Source organism: Sorex fumeus, unplaced genomic scaffold (genome assembly GCF_029834395.1).
Source record: "Sorex fumeus unplaced genomic scaffold, SorFum_2.1 ptg000009l, whole genome shotgun sequence".
In the NCBI taxonomy this organism is placed as follows: Eukaryota; Metazoa; Chordata; class Mammalia; order Eulipotyphla; family Soricidae; genus Sorex; species Sorex fumeus.
In genome coordinates, this window is record NW_026606066.1 from 14,219,989 (window position 1) to 14,242,570 (window position 22,582).

Here is a 22,582-nt window from a genome sequence, read left to right on the forward strand (position 1 = left end):
ACCAAGCTCCTAGAAGAGAACAACACAGTCTCCTGTTCCCTCACCTAGCTGTTCTCACCGTGGCCTCTTGGAGGGGGGCAGATTGAGTTTCCCTTCCTGCCCTGAGCAGAGCCCTGCCAGCTGAACACCTCTGGAAACCAGCCACAGCCATGCTTAAAATCACTCTCCACACATTTGGATGAGCCTCATGCATATAGGAACTGGCAGAAGAACCCACGTGTGTAGGACCCGGGGCTGAGATCTCCAAGCCTGCTTGGATCAGGACTGGGCCTCCTCCAACCAGATCCCCCATCTTCCAGTAGCTAAGCGGTTACATCCACCAATTGCCCCCGTCTGTGTAATCCAATCAACGGCCAAGATCCATCGACTTTAAAACCAAGTTCCCAGAAGTATGTGGATGCAAATATTGTCTAATTCTCACTCCCGGAGAAACCAGCAGGCTACCAACAGTATCCTGCCCGCACAGCAGAGTCTGGCAAGTTCCCCATGGTATATTCAATATGCCAAGTAATGATGGGTCTCATTCCCCTGACCCTGAAAGAGCCGTCAATGTGGCACTTGCTAAAATCTTAAGGTTAGGATGAATGGAGACGTTACTGGTGCCTGCTCGAGGAAATCAATGAACAATGGGATGACAGTGATACAGTGAACCATATTTCACTGAAATAATTTTTTATATAAAGAAATTGACAATTTAAGTATAATTATATACTTAAATTAGGGAAATACAAGAATTTGGTTATCTTTTCATGCGAAACATTGTCAGCCTAAGTGTTATGCATTAAATCTTCACTTAATCACTTAATCCCCGTTATTCATCGATTTATTCGAGTGGGTGCCAGTAACGTCTCCATTTATCCCGGTTGCATGCTAGCATAGCCCAATGGTATCTGTTCGTTTTAGGAACATGTAGAGCCTCAAACCGATCATTTAGGGTCTTGACGAAGAAGTCTGACCATCTTATAGGTGGGCGTCCACGTGATCTTTTGATGTCTCGTGGAATCCAATCAGTAATGGCTCTAGTCCAGCGGTTGTCTGTAAACCTCATTACGTGTCCAGCCCATCTGATTTTTGATGTCTTGGCAAATGAGACAGCGTCCCTGATTCTTGAGCGTTGACGAAGATCAGAACTCCGGATTCTATCTCTCATTTGAGTGAATCGTGATATTCCAAGCATAGTTCTTTCGATTCCTCTTTGAGAGACCCGAATAGCGTTCTCATCCTGTTTTCGTAGGGTCCAGGTCTCTGAGGCATATGTTAATGCAGGAAGAATAGTGGAATCAAAGAGATGTGCTCGTAGCTGGAGGTTCTTTGTCCTTTTAGTTATTTCTTCAATGCTCTTGAAGGCATTCCAAGCCGCTCTCTTCCTCCTGTGCAACTCAGGTGCCAGGTCATTCATCATGTTGATTTCTCGACCTAGGTATATATAACTGTTGCATTCGTAGATGGTGGTTCCGTTGAGAGCGAATGGAGCGTCAGGAACAAGGCTGTTTCTCATAAACATTGTCTTCGTAAGATTCAGCTGTAGTCCTACCTTTCCACACTCACGGTCAAAGTCCGCCAGCATTTGTGCCGCTTGACTGATGTTTGGTGTTATTAGAACGATGTCATCAGCAAAGTGGAGGTGGTGTAGTTGCCGACCATCTATCTTCACTCCCATGTTTTCCCATTCTAGTCATCGCATGATGTTCTCGAGGGTGGCACTGAAGAGTTTTGGTGAAATGGTATCACCCTGCCGAACCCCTCTCTTGATATGGATGATTACTTCTTTGTAGAATGGTGAGATCTTGGTAGTGAATCCGCAATAGAGCTCAGGAAGGATCCTGATGTATTGAGTTTGTATGCCCTGATTGGCTAGGGCTTCCATGACGGCTTCCGTCTCGACAGAATCAAAGGCCTTTTTTAAATCAATGAACGTTAGACAGAGCGGCATCTTGAACTCCCGAGATACCTCAATGAGCTTGGTTATTGTGTGGATATGGTCAATGGTACTGAATCCTTTTCGGAATCCAGCTTGTTCACATGGTTGTCCTTCATCTAGTGTTCTGCTAATCCTATTCAGGATGACTCGAGTGAATAGTTTGTAGATGACAGACAATAGGCAGATTGGGCGATAGTTGCCAATGTCCTGGATGTCTCCTTTTTTGTATAGTAGTACAGTCTTGCTGGTTTTTCATTGGGATGGAACCTTGCATTCAGACAGGTAGCGTGTGAAGAGTCGAGCCAATGTATTGATGAGTACTGATGGTAAGTTCTTCAGGTGTTCAGGTCTGATCTTGTCTGGGCCAGGTGCTTTTTGTTTCTTTACCGACGAGATGGCATGTTCGATTTCGGAAGGGAGAACATTGGGAACGACATATCCATCATGTGGTATGTGGTATGTGGGCAAGTGGATGTGGCTATTAAAGAGATCTGAGTAGAAGTCATGAATAATCTTCTCCATTGCCCTTCTGGAAGATGTGATAGATCCATCATGATGTCGGAGGGCATCATGATGTCGGAGGGCATGGTTTTGTAGTTGGTGAAGGACAGGCGGGCATTACGAATGTTTTTCCCAGCTTCTGCTGCATCTACCAGTACTGCTGCTCTCCTGTTTTTGAGGTCATCCTTGATGGCTTTTCTGCATTGTTTTGCCAGTTCGGACGTTTGGTTGTGGTTGCCTGAGGCACGTGCCAAGCCACGTTGGCGAATAAGTTCAAGAGTGTTCGAAGAAAGACGGTTTTTTGTGGTTATCTCTCTCTTGGCATTCCTTGCACAATCATGGAGGTGCTGAATCATTCGATCGTATTCCTCATCAATGTTGTCAATGACGGCATCTTCCCATGTTGCCGCAACAGAGCCAAAGAGTTCCCAGTTGGTGGTTGTTCTGGGAGTCCTCTTCTTAAACCTTGCATTCTTTTCTCCTCGTTCTGTGAGGTAGAATTTTGCACGAAGAAGACGGTGGTCTGATCCCGTTTGGAATTTTGGGACAACAGCAACATCGGTTAGGCAAAACCGCCGATTGAATATGATGTGGTCTATTTCATTGTGGAACCGTCCATCGGGAGACTCCCATGTCCAACGTTTAGATTCAGCCTTTTGGAATTGTGAGTTACCATGGAAGGTTTTGGTTGACATGATGAACTCAGACAGTCTGTCACCCTGTTCGTTCCATTCCAGGCCATGGGTTCCGATGTGGAGTTCATCGACTGATCTTCTTGGTCCTATCTTGGCATTAAAATCACCGACAATGATCTTGTAGAAGGTGTGATCTTCTTTATAGAATTTCTCCAGCTCTATGTAGAATTTCTCAGTTTCTTTTTCACCATAACTGGATGTTGGTGCATAGACAACAAAGATAGAAACTGCCGGTAGTGAGCCACATTTATTCAAGTGTAATCGTCCGATTCGGGTTGTTAGGCATTCAAATGAATCAATGCTTGTGACTAAGTTTGTGTTGACAAGGATACCGACACCACCGACGCCTCTTTTATCACATGTTCCAAGGAACAGTTCTTCTCCAGTGTCGAAAACAGCATGATGGGATTGATGTCTTCTCGTTTCGGTCAGACCAATGATGTCGTACTTGATCTTTTGTGCTTGTACCATAAGGTCTTCAATGGATGCAGCAGATGCCAGCGTACGAGCATTAAAAGTACAGACAATCATTTTTGTTTTTCTGCGTTTTGGCAGCCTATGTCTGCCTTGGTGTTTTATCAGCTTCTCCTTCCATATCCTTCTCGACTCTGCATATTCAGGGTTAGGGAAATGAGATCCATTTATTACTGGATTTGGCATATCAATTTGTTCTATTTGGCATAGACCACGGATAGCTTGCCAGGCTCTGCCGTGTGGGTTGGATATTTAAGGATATTTAAGGTACCCTGAAAATTTAGAGAAAATTAAATAAATAGTCGCGCATTAATTATTTTAGAAATATCACAACTTTGATTGCATGTTTTCTGTAACTTAAATATTACAAGAATTATTTTAATTTATACTTTCCTTGGACCAGAGTCATAGCATGGTGGGTAGGGTGTTTCTCTTGCACACGGTCGACCGGGGTTTGATTCCTCTGCCCTTCTTGGAGAGCCTGGCAAGCTACTGAGAGTATTACACCCGCACGGAAAAGCCTGGCAAGCTACCCATGATGTATTCGATATGACAAACACAGTAACAAGTCTCACAAAAGAGACGTTACTGGTGCCCGCTCGAGCAAATCCATGAACAACAGGAGGATTGTGCTACAATGCTATACTTTCCTTTCTGTAGTAGTTATCTGAGGCTGCCATAATCAAGTGCCAGAGACTGGGAAGTTTTGAGGATAAAAATACATATTTTCACAGTCCTGCCGACTGAAGTCTAATATCAAACCCTCTAAAGTAGATTTTACTCTGAGAGGCCTCTTAGCTTGTTGGTATTCGACATTGGATGTGTGCTCATATGATCTCTTTTACATGGAAAAGTGGGAAAACCATGAGCTTTCTGATATCCTTCCTTATTAGGACAGCAATCCTGTTGGTCATAGTTTTCATCTTATGACATCATTGACTTTAGTAACCTTCATTAAGGTTCTATCTCTAAATACATCCACACTGATAAAGCCTTAAACATGAATTTTTGTGGAGGCCATAAAAAAACACGAAATCCAATCACAAAATAGGAAAAGGTCAGAACAGACTTTTACCCAAGATACACAGAGGGTAAATAAAAATGTGAAAATATGTTCAGTTTTCTATGTTATTAGGGAATCATTAAAGCAATGAATATGATTGCACACTTATTAGTCTAGGTAATGTCCAAAATGCTTATAGTACCAATCGTTGGCAATAAAGTAGGACAACAAGAATTCTCATTTTCTACTGATTGGAATGAAAAATGGTAAATCCACTTTGGCAGAAAATATTTCTTACAAAGCTCTACATAAACCTACCACATGATCCAACAATTACACTTGTGCATATTTGCCCAAAAGTAACATATTGGCCTCCAAGTAACACCAACCTATGCTTGACTGAGAGCGGCCCCAAAGGGAAAACCAAACTTGACACAAAATAAAACCCAGCCTTTTCCAAATCACAATTCCTATTCATTTTCATGCTAGAGGTAACAACTAGTCTGACTCTTTTGCCCAAAAAATCAATATTGGGGGTCAGAGTGTTAGTACAGCAGCAGGTACAGTATTTGCCTTGCACGAGGCCCACCTGGGTTCAATCATCCCATATGGTCCCTCAAGCACCGCCAGGAGTAGTTCCTGAGTGCAGAGCCAGGAGTAACCCCTGAGCATCGCTGGGTGTGACCCAAAAAGCAAAATAAATAAATAAATAAATACTTAATAATTTATTCTTATTAAATTCTGCCTCAGAAAATTCCTGAAGAGTTGTCTTCCTTGGATCTATGCTGTGTATCTTTGTATTCTCTTCTTATCTGACTGTATTTGTATATGGTTTCAGGTCATTCATTTTAGACTTGGCAATTTATTGGGATGTTACCTTTGGCAGTGCTTCTCATATCCATTTTCTAGAAAGTTGATAATAACAACAACAACAACAACAATAATAATACCCATCATGACCTCTAGAATATCCAACCTGCTTCATAATGCTCCTTATTTTGTCATATGGAATGATCATTATAGTCAATTATTGTTATTGTTAATAGTCTAATCATTGTTAGAAGCCTTTGAACTTTTCAGTAAAAATTTAAATTTTAATTCTCTACACAGACTTTTTATTTGCATATGTTGGAAGCATTCATTAACTAACTTACTCAGTTCATTTGTTCTTCCACTGAATATGCTCTCAAGATTACAGGTGAACATTTGATTTCCACTGTAGTAGAAAAAATTTTAACCATGCTTGCTCTTTCATAACATATAAACCAGGTTCCCTCCCCTTCTTTTTGAAACTCTTTATTTTTTTCATTGTCAAATGAATCATATCTGTAGGAAAAAGTATAGAGGAACAAAACGTATAAAATGGCACAATAGAACATTTCTATGTCAAGGACAATAATTCAAGTGTAGAGAAGGCACTTGCTTAACACGTGCAGACTTCTGATTTTGAACACAAGCACTACGTGTCTCCACCCCAGTACAACTGCATGTGGCCTCAGACACTACTGCTATCAATGCCTGATACTGGGCCTCCAAGTAACTCCAACCTATGCTTGACTGAGAGCGGCCCCAAAGGGAAAACCAAACTTGAAACAAAATAAAACCCAGCCTTTCCAAATCACAATTCCTATTCATTTTCATGCTAGAGGTAACAAGTAGTCTGACTTTTGCTTATATCTTTTTCCTGTATTTGTATCTCTGAACATCGTGGGTTTTTTCCCCTATTTCTTGGATTTAAATAAAGGGAATTGTTCTTTTATTTTACACAAATTCTATGAGATTCAATTCTTGTCATATCTACAGTTTTTTTTTCATTCTAGTATATATCTAATCTGTGAATAAATGCCACTTCATTTGATTTATACTTTTTGTGAATGGGTTTAGGGTTATATTTATAAGTAGTATTTCTGTATAAATTCTTATTTTTTCATATCTATATTTATATAATACCTGTATTTGTTTATATGTGATTCAGGGACTTGAATGAGGACTTGGGAAGTGAATAAGTAACTATAAGATAGTCAGGTGAGATGCTTTATAATAGTTAGAAAAATAACAACAGCCGTAAGTAAAAGCAGAAGGACTTGAGACCATCTGGTAATTCAAGAATAAAGGAATATGCACTGACTAATAGTATGTGTCAGAATGAATTTAGAAGACTGACTATAGAAATAAGTTAGATATTGTTTAGACTTGTACAGTATTAAAAACTTTATCCTACAGGCAAGAGAGAGTGCTGCGTGACTTTTATCAGACGTGCAATGCAATTAGATTTGTAAATAAAAAGCCTTTGCCATTCATCTTTGAGAAAAGGTGGGAGAAGATTTCAGTTAAAAAAAGACTTCAGGCCTCAAGTGATAGGGGATGGGCCAGTCCTTCTCATCCCCCACCCACCCTCTGTCCCCCATGGGACCCTGGAAGTCATGCATACAAACTGCCTCTTAAGCTCCTTGGTGGCCAAGAAAAGAAACTCCAAACTGAGCAGCTTGCTGCAGAGATTTCTTCAGACCCCAATTATCTGGAATTTAGGAGTAATAGGAGCACGCAACCGCTCTTGCCCCTGCACAACATCTTAGGCTATTCATAAAAAGCAATACAAAAGAGAGTATGGGGGAGATTGTCTGCCAAAGAGGCAGTGGAAGGGGTAGGATGAAGGGATACTGGGGTTCTTTGTGGTGGAAGATGTGCATTGGTGGAGGGTAGGGTGATCAATGATTGTATGACTGAAACTCAAACAGGAAAGCTTTGTAACTGTATCTCACAGTGATAAAAAAAAAAAGACAGTGAAGAGAATATTCTAATAGTCCTAGTGACATATGATGAGTGTCTAAATGAAAAGGAATGGATTTAATAGAGAATCTGGTCATTAATTAGATTTTAAAAAATAAATTGATGTTTTATACATTTAATATTAATTTCTTAATTTATTTGTTAATTATAATCACCACTGCTAAGTACCTTTTTATTACTTAATTTTAGGTGTATTACTTTTGGTTCTAACATTAGTAGTTTATAAATGTGTAAATATTTATATGCTTTAGGTGTACATTGTTACCTTTTCCCACAAACCCCCATCACCAAAGTGTCATACTTTTCCTTCATCACAGTCCATCACTGACTCAATGATATATTAACTGAGATTGATGATAGCTGATACTTGGAAATCAAAGAAAAGAATGAATACAGGGATATGAGTTTGACATTCCTTTGAATGGACCCTAATGATTAAGATGAAGTGGAGGAGAAGGAAGAAAAAATGACAGTAAAAGCACAGAAAATAGTTAATGGTATTGTTGTGTATAGAAACAATAAAACTCAAAAAAGGTCCATAGGATTGGGCAATACTAAGGCACCTTGTGGCTTGTTGTTTATTAGAGATAATGTTTATTTCATACAATTCACTGTAAAGGGTAGAAAATTAGTGATAGAGCACAGCTGAGGGTAAGGAGAAAGCCATGTTTAATGAGAAAAGTTTAATTGTAGGCTGTGGAAATGGATAGTTAAGATAAATGGTGATTGTAAATATGTAACCAAATAATCAGTATTATGTTATGTTATGATAGACCCATGAAACACTTAAATAAGCATTAAAATATCTGTTAATTACCTATCAAATGGTGCCAAATTATCATATAAGAATCCCAACCTTTGTAAATCATCAAAACTGAAAAAACGATTTGCTAGATTGAATTGGCTTGAATTTCCATTAATAGATAAATCACTTTTTGTGCCCTGGAATAAATTAGAGTTTAATTTTTGTGTTTCTGATAAAGGTCACCGGACTCTGTTTATTGGAGTGCATGTGCCTCTGGGAGGAAGAAGAAGTCACAGACGTCATCGGCATCGTGGTCATAAACACAGAAAGAGAGACAGAGAAAGAGATTCTGGATTAGAGGATGGAAGGGAGTCACCCTCATTTGGTAAGGATCTTTGTTTTTATGTTATGATCATTATAATATTATAATATAAATCTCAAAATGGAGACGTATCTGAACCCGCTCGAGCAAATCGATGAACAATGGGAGGACAGTGACAATGACAGTGATACTTGCTTGTACAGTCCATAATTAGTTGTAATGCCTCAAAGACAGGAAATTGTCTATAATTTTTATATTATTTTATTTTATTTCTTTAAGATACAGAATTGAACTGATTGGAGGAAAGGAAAGAGAAAATTTAATATGGATTTTTCTCTTGTGCAGTCTGCTTCATGAACATGAGACCTGGTTTAGATATGTGAATAAGGAGATATATTTAAGATCTAAGATAGCAAAAGTTAGTTGCATGGACTTTATAATTTACATAAATAGTAGTCATTACTCTGAGTAATTTGAAAGCCCCTGGGGGAATAATTTTAGGGTTTTGCACTTCTGTTGTTGCTGATGCTGCCTATATTTCCCTCGTAGGATGTGAATGTTCCACTGTTTTTAGTGTTATCCCTTAAAAGTATATGCCAAATATCAAAGTATAGGGATATAGTAGTTTCATCAGTTCTTCTTTTTTTATATTTTTTTATTTTATAAAGTAGTTTACTAGATAGATAGATAGATAAGATATAGATATAGATATAGATATAGATATAGATATAGATATAGATATATATACTCCTGGCTCATGCACTCAGGAATTACTCCTGGCAGTGCTCAGGGGATCAGATGGGATGCTGGGAATTGAACCTGGGTTGGCCGCGTGTAAGACAAACACCCTACCTGCTGTACTATTGCTCCAGCCCCTAGTTCACAATATTTAATTACATTTAATATTCAAACAACAATCCCAGCACTATTACACCTTCCTACCACCATATTTCAGATGTTTCCATCCCTAACCCCAATCCCTGCTCCAGAATATAACTGAAATAATATATTTTGCATTGTTTGTTAGAAAAACCACTGAAAATGCTACGAAAATGTATCTTTAGAGGAAAGAGTGTGGAGATTGTTGTATTTCACCCATGGGCCATTAAGCCCTTCTATAAGAGATCACTTACATGTTGTTAAAGGTTGAGCCTTGTGTGCTTTATATATATATATATATATCTGTAAAAATGTATATTTCTCTCTAAGATTGGTTTCCTCCTACTTTGAACCTTATCAAATGTGGTGCCGTAATGTTGGAGTATGAGTAGGGTGTGTGGTGCAGTGCAGGTCCAGGAATAAATTCACTCATGGGTAATGCTCTGCCCGAGCGTGTGGAAAACGGCAGTGGGCATGGTGGCGGCTGAGTTCTGGAGATTTTCAGCAGTGGGGTTGGGTCCCTTGGGGCAGGGAGGGTTCTCACCTGCCCCTCTCTGGGGCACCCAGAGTGAAACAGCCTGGTGTGGGATCTGGTGGCATGGTTATGGCGAGCGGCATTTTATGCTCCATGGTTATGGCGAGCGGCATTTTGTGTTCCCTTCTTGGAGACAAGGATGTGTGATCTGGATGGTGACTGATGAAGAAATGATTCATCGCCAGCTAGAGGTGGCTTATGGGCGGGACTGCTGAGTCACCTAGATAGTGGGGTATGGGGAAGAACTCCGTTCCCCGTCCTGTTGTTTCAGCAATTCTTGAGTACCTTGAGAGCCTGAATATGTGACCAAGAACATTTCTCTTAGTTCCTTGGCATTCCATTTCCATCTCCTTTCTCACTGGACTTCTCACTTATCCATATTACTTCACTCCTGAAGTCCCTTCCATTTGTTTTGGTTTTTGATTTTTGCCTCTCCCTCTTTGCTTGCTCATGTAGCAAATTGGCTTATCTTTTAGTTCTGTACATATTATAGGGCTGGAGTGATAGCGCAGTGGGTAAGGCGTTTGCCTTGCACGTGGCCAACACGGCTGACCAGGGTTTGATTCCTCCACCCCTCTCAGAGAGCCCGGCAAGCTACTGAGAGTATCTCGCCCTCATGGCAAAGCCTGGCAAGCTACCCATGACATATTCAATATGCCAAACACAGAAGCAACAAGTCTCTCAATGGAGACATTACTGAGTCCACTCGAACAACTCGATGAACAGTGGGAAGGCAGTGCTACAGTGGTACATATTATAAATCTTTCTTTTCTTTTTTTCCTTAAATTTTTATTAGTGAAATACCATGAGGTAAAGTTGTAGACTTACAAATTTTTGTGTTTGTGTTTCAGTTATACAATGATAGAGAAAAGTATGGAATGCTTCAGGAATTTGTGTGTCAACCTTGTGCAGGGGCCATGCTAATCTTCTCTGTATCATTCCAATTTTGGTGGAAAATAGGCACTGGTGGAGGGATGGATGTTTGATCATTGTATAATTGAAACCCAAGCACAAAAATTTGTAAATCTACAACTGTACCTATGGTGTTTCACTAATAAAAATAAAAAAAAAATACCTACTTGTATTAGGGCTCCTTCAAGTCTCTACTTTCCCAAGCCTCTCACAAGAGGCATGTCCTGTTGGACAATTCATTCAACAGAGAGAATCATAGCTATTTAAATTCATGACTCTATTATTCCAATTCTATTGTCTTTCTTTGATTTTAAAAATATATTTTTTTTTATTTTTGGGTCACTCCTGGCTCAGCACTCAGGAATTACCCCTTACGGTACTCAGGGGACCACATGGGATGCTGGAAATCTAATCCGGGTCAGTCATGTGCAAGGCAGACACCCTACCTGCTGTGCTATGGCTCCAGCCTCCCCAAATAATTATTATTTTTAAAAAATTTTTATTAGTTAGACACCATGAGGTACAGTTGTAGACTTAAAATTTTTGTGCTAGGGTTTCAATTATACAATGATCAAATACCCATCCCTCCATCAGTACCCATTTCCCACCACCTCGGATCCCAGTATCCCTCCCACCCCCCATACCCCATCCCACCCTGCCTCTGGGGCAGGGCATTCCCTTTTGTTCTCTCTCTCCTTCTGGGTGTTGTGGTTTGCAAAAGAGGCATTGAGTGGCAATCATGTTTGGTCTATAGTCTACTTTCAGCATGCTTCTCCCATCCTGGGAGGATCCTCCCAACACCCTTTATTTGGTGCTCCCTTCTCTATCTGAGCTGCCTTTTCCCCTAGCATGTGTGGCTGGCCTCCAAGCCATGAAGCAAAATTCCTGGTACTAACCTCGGCCATTCTTGGGTGTTAGTCTCCTATTTTGTTACTTTATGTTCCCCAGATGAATGCAATCTTTCCATGTCTATGCCTCTCTTTCTGACTCATTTCCCTTAACATGATACTTTCCATGTAGTACCACTTGTATGTAAATTTAATGACATCATCTGTTCTAACCACTACATAGTACTCCATTGTGTAAATGTACCAAAGTTTCTTTAACCAGTCATCTGTTCTCGGGCACTCAGGAATTTTCCAGATTCTGGCTATTGTAAAGAGTGCTGCAATGAACAAACAAGTGCACATGTCATTTTGACTATACTTTTTGCCTCTCTGGGATATATTCCCAAGAGTGGTATTGCTGGGTGAAATGGGAGCTCAGTTTCTAATTTTTTGAGAATCATCCATACTGTTTTCCAAAAGAGCTGAACCAATCGGCATTCCCACCAGCAGTGATGGAGGGTCCCTTTTTCGCCACATCTGCGCCAACACCAGTTGCCTTTGTACTTTTGGATGTGCGCCAGTCTCTGTGGTGTGAAATGATATCTCATTGTGGTTTTGATCTGCATCTCCCTGATGGTTAATGACGTAGAGCATTTTCTCATGTGCCTTTTAGCTATTCGGATATCTTCTTTGAGAAAGTTTCTATTCATTTCATCGCCCCATTTTTTTAAAAAATTTTTTTAGTGAGACACCATGAGGTACAGTTGTAGACTTACAAATTTTGTTCTTGGGTTTCATTTATACAGTGATCAAATACCTATCCCTCCACCAGTGCCCATTTCCCACAACCAAGGATCCCAGTATCCCTCCCATCTCCCATCCCCCACATCCCACCCTGCCTCTGTGGCAGGGCATTCCCCTCTGTTCTCTCTCCTTTTGGGTGTTGTGGTTTTCAAAAGAGGAATTGAGTCTATAGTCTATTTTCAGCATGCTTCTCCCATCCTGGGAGGATCCTCCCAACACACTTTATTTGGTGCTCCCTTCTCTATCTGAGCTGCCTTTTCCCCTCGCATGTGTTGCTGGCCTCCAAGCCATGGAGCAAAATTCCTGGTACTAATCTCGGCCATTCTTGCATTGCCCCATTTTTTGATGGGGTTGGATGTTTTCTTCTTGTGGAGTTCAATTATTTTTTAAAAATTTTTATTAGTGAGACACCATGAGGTACAGTTGTAGACTTACAAATTTTTGTGCTTGGGTTTCAGTTATACAATGATCAAATACCCATCCCTCCACCAGTGCCCATTTTCCACCACCATGGATCCCAGTATCCCTCTCACCCCCCATACCCCCCATCCTACCCTGCCTTTGTGGCAGAACATTCCATTTTGTTCTCTCTCTCGTATTGGGTGTTGTGATTTACAAAAGAGGCAATGAGTGGCAATCATGTTTGGTCTATAGTCTACCTTCAGCATGCTTCTCCCATCCCGGGAGGATACCATCACTAATGACATTCCTTTCCTCCCACTACCGAGCATATAAATTCTGGCTAAGAGGGGAAGATGTCATAAAAACATATATTTATATATATGTACATATATATATCTGTAGGCCTATATATATAACTAAACTTCCTTTTCTCCTGATATATTAAAAAATGTTTTCTTTTTACATGTTTATTTTCTAATTTATTTCACCTGGAAAATATAAGTTGGTTGACCTCGTCCTGTCAACTGAATTATTCATATTTCTCTGAAGTGATGTGGAATCTTCTGACCTTTCCCAACTCTGCAGTATTCCTTTAATCATTTAGCTGTTCTGTATGACTGTTAGCAGCATACAAAGGTTGGAGTAAAAATTTTTTCCACCCTCCATGAATAATGCTTTTTTCAATACCTTATGAAACTAAATGTTTCAGAAAATTTTGTAATGTTTATTTAGTTTTTTTTGTTGTTAAATTAAAATTTTATTGGTTAATTGTGGGCTGGAGCCATAGCACAGCAGGTAGGGTGTTTGCCTTGCACGAGGCCAGCCCGGATTTGATTCCTCCACCCCTATCAGAGAGCCTGACAAGCTACTGAGAGTATCTTATCCCCCAAGGCAGAGCCCGACCAGCTCCCTGTGGTGCATTTGATATGTCAAAAACAGTAACAAAAGTCTCACAATGGAGATGTTACTGGTGCCCACTTGAGCAAATTGATGAACAATGGGACAACAGCTCTACAGTGCTACAATTGTGGTTTATAATATTACATAACTTCAGAAGTACAGCTTCATACCTATTTATGTATAACCTCACCATACACACTGCCAAAGTTCAAGGGACATTTCCATTTTAGTGATAGCCCAGTGGGTTGGGCGTTTGCCTTGCACGTGTCCAATACGGCTGACCGGAATTCAATTCCTCTGCCCCTCTCGGAGAGCCTGGCAAGCTACCAAGAGCATCTTGCCTGCGTGGCAAAGCCTGGCAAGCTACCCATTACGTATTCGATATGCCACAATGTTACTGGGCTAACAGAGAGAGTGATATATATATATATATACACACACATATGTGTATATAGACATAATTTTTAAGGTAGTATTTTTAGCTCAGATGTTTTATCATGTGTGTGTGTGTGTGTGTGTGTGTGTGTGTGTGTGTGAGACACCAGTGGTACTTAGCTTACTCCTGGCTCTGCTCAGGGATCATTTTTGTTGTGCCTTGGGAAACTAACTAGGGTGCTGGGGATCAAATTTGGGTCAGTCCCAAACTTGGACAATTTTCCAAGTTTCTTTTTTTTAAGAAAACTTACTGAGGTAGGCCCAGTGGCTATAAAAAATCTTTTGAATCTAGTATTCATTGATATTTTTCATGTTGTGAACATTTTTATTTTTATCTGAATTTTATTCATTTATTTTGGTCTCTGACTGTCTGCATGTTTATGACAGCTGCTCATTTTCTTTTAGTTTAAAACAAGTATAATTTATTCATTTAACTATATGCCACATCAATTTTACATTTTACTATTCTATTAGGAATTTTGATTTTACTATTTTATGTTTAATTATCATACATTTCTTCTAATCTGATATTTTCTTTACATTTACTTCTACCCTTTTCTAACTGGTTTCATTTTTCTTCTTGATAGATTCTATATTTTCTATATTCACTTGATATTCTTTTATGTTTTTGGATTTTCTTTTGATCCAAAAATGGACAGTTACCGGTATTGATCTTCCTTTGGTCATCAGGATTATTTTGTATTACATATACATCAGCGGTAGGGCATTCGCCTTACACGCGGCCAACATGGCCGACCCGAGTTCGATTTCTCCACCCCTCTCGGAGAGCCCGGCAAGCTACCGAGAGTGTTCGATATGCCAGACACAGTAACAACAAAGTCTCCAATGGAGACGTTACTGGGCCCGCTCGAGCAAATCGACGATCAACGGGAGGGCCTTTACCTTTACATATACATCCAGTTTTATCCTAAAATTGCTTAGAGAGTCACTGCCATAGTGGGATTCTTTTTTTTGGTGTATAACTATGTACCTTAAACTTCCCTAAACACCTTGTACTTCTTTATAAAGGAGTGTGTAAAGAAAACCTCATTGGTTTTCTGGCCTCTTACACCAGCATAATACAAGGCTGGACCTCTTTGAATGAATGGTCACAGAGTGGAGAGATGAAAGTGTACTCCACATTTTCATATGCTTTTTGTTTCATGACATGAACTCTGGGAATGTAATAAAGCAACAGCTTGGTAGATCTTTCTTAATAAGTTCCATCTGCTTATAGTAACTAGAGTCTTTCTCTTAGTCTCTGAGAATGAGTTCTCTGTGGACTAATATTTAGTGATTTCATTGAATTTACATAATCTTATGTTTGAGAAGATATATTTAGGTAATCTTAAAACAGTTAGTAAATATAATAAAAATAACATGTTTCCTCTGCCTTTTCCATCGTGGTTTCTTGTTTCTTGGCTGAATGCATAAGAGGTTTTCTAGAACAGTTTCCAACATTGAATATACCTGGGAATTAAAAAAATAAAAGTTAACGTTGCCTGAAATTCTACTATTAACAGCTTTGTAAAACATGGTGCCTAAATTTAAGATCATAACAAAACCAAAACAAAAACACAAAGATGTTGGTGCACAAAGCTTATACTGCTAGAGTCCGTCTGGTAGGACCCACACATAGGTTTTTAAAATGCAGCACCATAGGAGTTGTTGAGTTTGAGATACGTCATTTCCAAAACTTTGCTATTTGAAGTGTGGTTCACTAATTAGCATATTAAGATCACCATTTGAACTTGTCAAACCCTGTTGCATCTGTAGAACTTTAATAAAATATACACTTTTATTTAACTAATATTGAATTTTTCTCTACCACTAGTATTCTCAAAAGTACCCTGAGTGATTTATATTCAGCTAGGAATTAAGAGCCATTAATCCTAAGAAGCTTCTGCTATGTTACTTGTCAAAACTTGAGATCAGTTAGGGGGCCCAGAATTTTCCTCTGATATGTGAGCCGCTATTTTTGGATGCCACCTACTCAAGCCATCTGAGTATCTCTATTGGCATTTAGACCTAAGATCTGTTTTATGGGGACACATGTTTGACATCATGGTGTTGTCTAAGTAGTTATATATTTCACTTTCTTTTCTATTTTTTCGAATTATCGTTTTCATTTCTATTCTACAGTCAATCTAGTTGCCCATATAATCAAGTACTCTGTCATATTTGTTTTTTAGAAAGACCTCATTTTGCATAGATTTTGATATACTTCATAGTGGAGATATGCAATTTCTATGGTGCAAGCTTCAAAAAATCTCTGACTATTCAAGAGATATTTATTGACGTGGAATATTTCTGAGAAAAATATTTACAGTACACCTACAATTACTTTAAATGCCTTAGAATTCAAGTTTTTCAATGAGATATGGAGTAGTGTATGCATGGAAGTATCAGTTTTCTATGCTGGAAAGCAGGAGGTTTTATAACATAAGTTAGAGTTCTTCATGCCTATGAAGACATGTGATTTTAGTATATTTATTCTGAGTAACTATCAACATAATAAAATGATATTTACGGTAGCACTGTATCACTGTCATCCTGTTTGTTGTTCATGAATTTGCTCCAGCGGGCACCAGTAATGTCTCTATTGGAGACTAGTTGTCTCCAAAAACTTGTTACTGTTTTTGGCATATCGAATACCCAGTGGGTTGTTTGCAAGGCTCTGCCGTAGGGGTGGGGTACTCTCGGTAGCTTCACGGGCTCTTTGAGAGGGATGAGGACTCAAACCCAGGTCGACTGCGTGACGCCCTACCCACTATTAATGACTACACCTCTGCTGTCTGTGGCAGGGGTGGAAAGGGTGCAAATCTGCAAGTGGGTCACCTAAGACGAGCCCACGTTCTGCAAAGTGGAAGGAGTCCACTTTTGGAATGGGGAGGTAGTCTGCCCACTGGTGGGCATGCCACCACAGGTGGGCATACGAGAGCCCAGCTGCAGATTTGGGTGGCAGATCAAAGGCTGGAGCAAAGTTCGCCCAGAGTGGGCCAAACGAGGAAATGCAACCTGGGGGCGGGAGGACGCTCAGCTTGGTCATGCTCAGGGCAGGATTCTTGCAGAGCAGGAGGACAGGAGGAGGAGAGGGAAGAAGAGGAAGACAAGGAGAAGGAGGAGCAGGAGGAGAAGGAGAAGGAGAAGGAGAGGAGGAGGAGGAGGGAGAGAAGAAGAAGGAAGTGGAGGAGGAAGGTGAGAAGGAGGGGGAAGAGGAGGAGAAGGAAGAGGAGGAGGAGGAGGACGAAGAAGAGGGGGAGGACGAGAAGGAGGAGGGAGGAGAAGAGGAGGAGGAGAAAGAGAAGGAGGAGGGAGGAGAAGAGGAGGAGGAGAAAGAGAAAGGGGAGGGAGGAGAAGAGGAGGAGCAGGAAGAGAAGGAAGAGGGAGGAGAAGAGGAGGAGGAGGGAGAGAAGGAGGAGGAGTAGAAGGAAGAGGAAGAGGAGGATGAGAAGGAGGAGGGGGAGAAGGAGAAGGAAGGGGAGGAGGAGGAGGAGGAGGAGGAAGAAGAAGACAAGACAGCCGCTGACACCCCAGGCCAGTGTCTTGGCCCCAGCCCCCGAGAGTTCCTGCACCCAGTGTTCTCAAAAAATATATTTTATATGTACATTTATATATTTAATATATAAATATATATTTATATATTTATGGTAATACTTGGATTTTTGGCACTTTGAAAGTTTTCTCCCTAGTTTGTACTTACCAGAAAAACTCCTAAGTCATTATATTATGTAATGCCATGTTACTTGGAAACTGGTTGTGTTTTCCAAAAATAATATCCCAAACTAATGCTGCATCTAAATAAAAGAAAATTATATCTTACTAGAGATTGCACTATGCCTGTGTCACAGACCTACAGTGGCTGGGCCTGGCCCACCACTTCCAAAGTGAAAATGCGATTTGTAGGTAAATCAAAAATTAGGCATAGCTTTTAGGTGAGTATAATAATGGTAGTGGTGATACTTTGATTGTACAAAGAACTTTTGATTCCATAAATCAATTCAACCTTTCTTTTTTAACTGCACTTAATTAACAAAATAATTTAATATTGTAATGTTCAGTGAATTTCTCTCCACATTTCAATTAATAAATTGATAACAAAATTGCTAAACTTTTGCATTTTGTTATTTTAAATGTCATCCCCCATTACTCTGGTAAAATTTGAAATTATATTTTTAATTGAGACCATGGATGATTTATTTAAAAGTAAGCTTGAAGCATTAATTGAAGTAGTGAAGATATGAGATAATGAGGAAAATTAAGGAAGCTTTCATGTTGAATTATTCCTCAGCTTGTTAACAAGGGATATTACAGGAAAGATAATAGAAGTATGTCAGTTATATTTAATCTTCAGTCAGTAGAAACAAATAAAAATAGATTCTATGAAATACTTACATGAAACGTGGTACACAAAGGTCTGCATTAATTAGTTCACACTTAGAATTATACTTAGGATGTTCCTAGTCCTAGATAATAAATTGTATGCATACTTCAGTGGAAAATGAAATAACTTTGGAAACTTTTTTTAAAAACTTGGACAGATATAGAATGACTGCACTCATTTGTGGGATATAAAAAATATTATGAAGCTAATATCTAAGGCCAGGAAAATTCGTTGGAAGCTTGCCTTAAAGGTATGGGGGCCACAGGGCAGTTAGGACAGAGAAGGAACCAGTATTACAATAATAGTTATAAATGATCAGTCTGGACAAGAACTGTATGTTCAAAGTCATTAAAGGGATACACACTATAACCTTCTCATATCTGTATTGCAAACCATAATGCCCAAAAGAGAGGGGGTGGAGGGGGAATGGATGGGAGGAGGGAGATGGGGAGGGAGAGGGAGAAGAATAAGGAGAGGGAGAGGGAGAAAGATGAGTGCCTACATAGAGGCAGACAGGAGGTGGGTGGGAGGGAGACTGGGGCATTTGTGGTGGAAAAATGTACATTGATGAAGGGATGGGTGTTGGAACATTACATAACTGAAACCCAATCATGAACAACTGTGTATTGTAACTGTGTATCTCATAGTGATTCAATAAAAAAAATTTAAAAATTTAAATTAAGGTAGTGGATTATAATAATATTTATGTTTTAGGAGTACAGAGTCATACCTCTTTGTTACTCACCAAAACACCAGCTTATCTCCTCTACTCTTTCAGTCCAATTTCATATTTCAGGACTTATGTTCAAATCATTTGTGTTTGTTTTTGGAGTACATCTGGTGGTGCTCAGTGCTTACTCTTGGCTCTGTGGTCAGGGTTCACTCCTGTCAGTGCTATGGGGATCATACGGGGTCATAGGGCTTGAACCCAGTTCTGTTGTGTACATGGCAGGCACCTTGCCTACTGTGCTATCTATCTGGCCCACATTCAAGTCTTTAATTCACTTAAAGACAATTTTTGTGCATGATGTGAGGTCACTACCTCATTTGAATGAAACTCATCAAAGATTCATTCTTGATTGTGACTATTTTATTTTCACAGTACATTTTGTTGACAAGACTTTCCTTTCTGCATAGTATATTCTTGACTCCTTTTGTCAAGAGTTATCTGTCCTTATATAAGTTTGGATTTACTTTGGGGATCTAAATTGTATCTAATTAGTCTGTGCATATATATGTGTATATATATAAAACACTATATATATAGTGTGTGCATATATATTTTTAAGTTAATATTTTTATGTTCCTGATAAAATGCTAAAGATTGAGATCACTGGGTCACATGGTAATTCTTTTAAAATTTGTTTTTGAAGTGTTTATACTGCTTTCCATAGAGTCTGAACCAAATGGCATTCACGTTTCGCCACATTCCTACAGATACTGGTTGATTCTAGGTTTTTGGTATATGTCATTTTCACTGGTGTGAAATGATGTTGCATTGTTTTGATTTGCATTTCCCTGATAATCAGTGAATGACACTTTTTCATATGCTTACTGGCCATCTGTATGTCTTTACCAGGGAAAATTCTCTTTATCTTTTCTCCCCATTATATGATGGGTTTATTGTTTTTTGTTAGTGGCAAGCTATGTGATGTTATATATCTTACATATTAGCCCTTTATCTTATTTTATATTATGATTATATTTTTGCGTTATGTCAGATGTCTTTATTTTAGCCTGAGTTTCTTTATGTGCAAAACTTTTTACTTTGATGTAATCCCATACCTTTTTTCTTTGCCAGTGGATGATTAGTGTATTAACTGTCACTGTCCTCCCGTTGTTCATTGATTTGCTTGAGCGGGCCCAGTAACATCTCCATTTTGAGACTTGTTGTTACTGTGTTTGGCATATTGAATATGTCATGGGTAGCTTGCCAGGCTTTGCCGTGCGGGTGAGATACTCCCGGTAGCTTGCCGGGCTCTCCAAGAGGGGCAGAGGAATCAAACCCTGCTCGGCCGGGCTGGCTGCGCACAAGGCAAACGCCCTACCACTGTGCTATTCCTCATTATTTATGACGGTAAACACCAATAAACTTTAAGATTAAATTTCATGTACCGAGAAATTGAATTTAGGGGCTAGAGGTAAGTTTTATAAAAATCTAGGTTATAATGCAGGGTAAACTGAAATACATCTCTGTAGAATGTGGGAAAATAAAATGTTTCAAAAACCCAAGGAAAATAGTGTCAGTGCTGAGAAGTGGCTCCTCTGGGATGTGATGAAAAGTAACAAAATTAGAATTGTTGACTAATATGCAAAAAAGGAAAAAAGGCCATGACTGGTTACATTGGGTAGTTCTATGGAATAACTAAATTGATTTTTAAAATTTCTACTTTTATTACAGTAACAACAAAGTCTCCAATGGAGACGTTACTGGGCCCGCTCGAGCAAATCGACGATCAATGGGAGGGCCTTTACCTTTTACTTTTATTACTACTCAAAATATTGACACTTTGGGTGTTTTCCAGATCAACCAGCCACAAAGATGATAGACTTATTAGTATGTCATTTGACTCTGTTAAGATTGAAATTAGAATATGCTATTACTCTGAATATACTTTCATTTTTCCACTTTATTTAAACACTGTGATTTACAAAGTTATTCATGATGCATTTGTAACAGGTATTCAATATTCCATCCCAAATTTCACCACCACTGTGACCTTCCATTAACCATTGTCCCTATTTTCTCATCCTTCCCTCAAAGCTGCCCCTATTGAAGGCCCAAAATAATTTATTTTCTATTGTTTGTTACCACTAAGTGGCTAATGGAATCATCACAAACACAAAAATTTTGAATAAAAAGAAAATTTGTCAAAATTGTTATATTTTACTATGGGGGCATTCTATTGTTGCTAGTTGAGCCCTCTGTGTTAATGCTTTTGTTAATTGAGCTTAGTTGGCCTGTAATGTTACATTTGCATCTAACCTGATGTGTTCCTACTGAGATGTTAGTATTGTAGTTTGGAGATGTTGTTCAGTTGAGAATGTTTCAGAAAATTTTGAATATTTACCTGGTCAGTGAGTCTGGCTGTGGGAATGGTGGCAGCTGTTGGGAGGGTGAGTATAGTTGCCAGGGCTTTGACAGAGCAGGAATTTGGCCCACTCCCCTCCAGAGGTTACCCCAGAGGTCTCAGCCAGGACAGGTCTATGTGAGAAATTTTTGCAGCTAGTTTATCTCTTTGGAGATTTAATTGTGAATCTTTGGAGCAGGGCCAATAGATGAGCTTACATGGCAGCAGTGGTGGAATGTGGTAGGACTTCTGGAAGTAGGGAATTTGGAGGTAGGTCACCCACCCTTATTCTGAGAATGCCTGGTGTTTCAGCCAAAAAAACCCCCAGTGTACCTGAAGTTTTCTGCAGTTTGGCTACTCTGTGGGACGCAATTGTGAGGCAGTGATGTCTGGCTATAGCCATGGAGTAGCTATTGGGGTACAAGTGAAGCTGGTGGGGCATTGGAAGGACGGGCACTTGGTCTGCCCCCTTTCCAAGGTCATTCTGGAAATCTGAGATGGAACCAGTGTATCAGAGGAATTTTTGCAGCTAGTTGATCTCTTTTGATATTTAATCATGAGTCGCAATTGCATGGCAGCGGTGGTGGAATCTGCAGTACATTGTTAGATTTTAAGGTTCTAATAGAAATAAATCATATCAGAAATGTACATGATGTACTGTTGATTTTCAAAAGTAAATATGACATTTATATAATTAATCGGTCTCATTTAAAAATAAACATTCATGTACTATACAGAAAATTGGCATCTTCCTTTGGAGAGGTAGAGAAGCATGAGGCTTGACTGTTGATTCAGTTTTTTATTTTGCTGAAAATTTATTTGGGCAAATTTAAAGTATTTGATAATAGAACAATATCACACTGTTACCTTCTAAAAAGGAAACATTCTAAAATATCATGACTGAAAATGTGTCATATAAATATAGTGTCTTTTTCATCCTTGTAATTTCTTAAATGTATGTATGCTTGTGCAAAAAATATAG

General features: G+C 39.3%; 1 protein-coding gene and 1 pseudogene across 10 annotated transcripts in view; one reads left to right on the forward strand and one right to left on the reverse strand.

Annotated features, from left to right (window-relative positions):
* SLC4A10 (solute carrier family 4 member 10) overlaps positions 1-22,582 on the forward strand; it is a 320,600-nt gene that overhangs the window by 155,505 nt on the left and 142,513 nt on the right. For all 10 annotated transcript variants that reach the window (XM_056110433.1, XM_056110436.1, XM_056110435.1 and 7 more), the window contains one exon: positions 8,368-8,514. In XM_056110433.1, the coding sequence (XP_055966408.1) occupies positions 8,368-8,514 (147 nt within the window). The remainder of the gene's footprint in view (positions 1-8,367; positions 8,515-22,582) is intronic.
* Positions 10,733-10,830, reverse strand: LOC130019887 (uncharacterized; annotated as a pseudogene).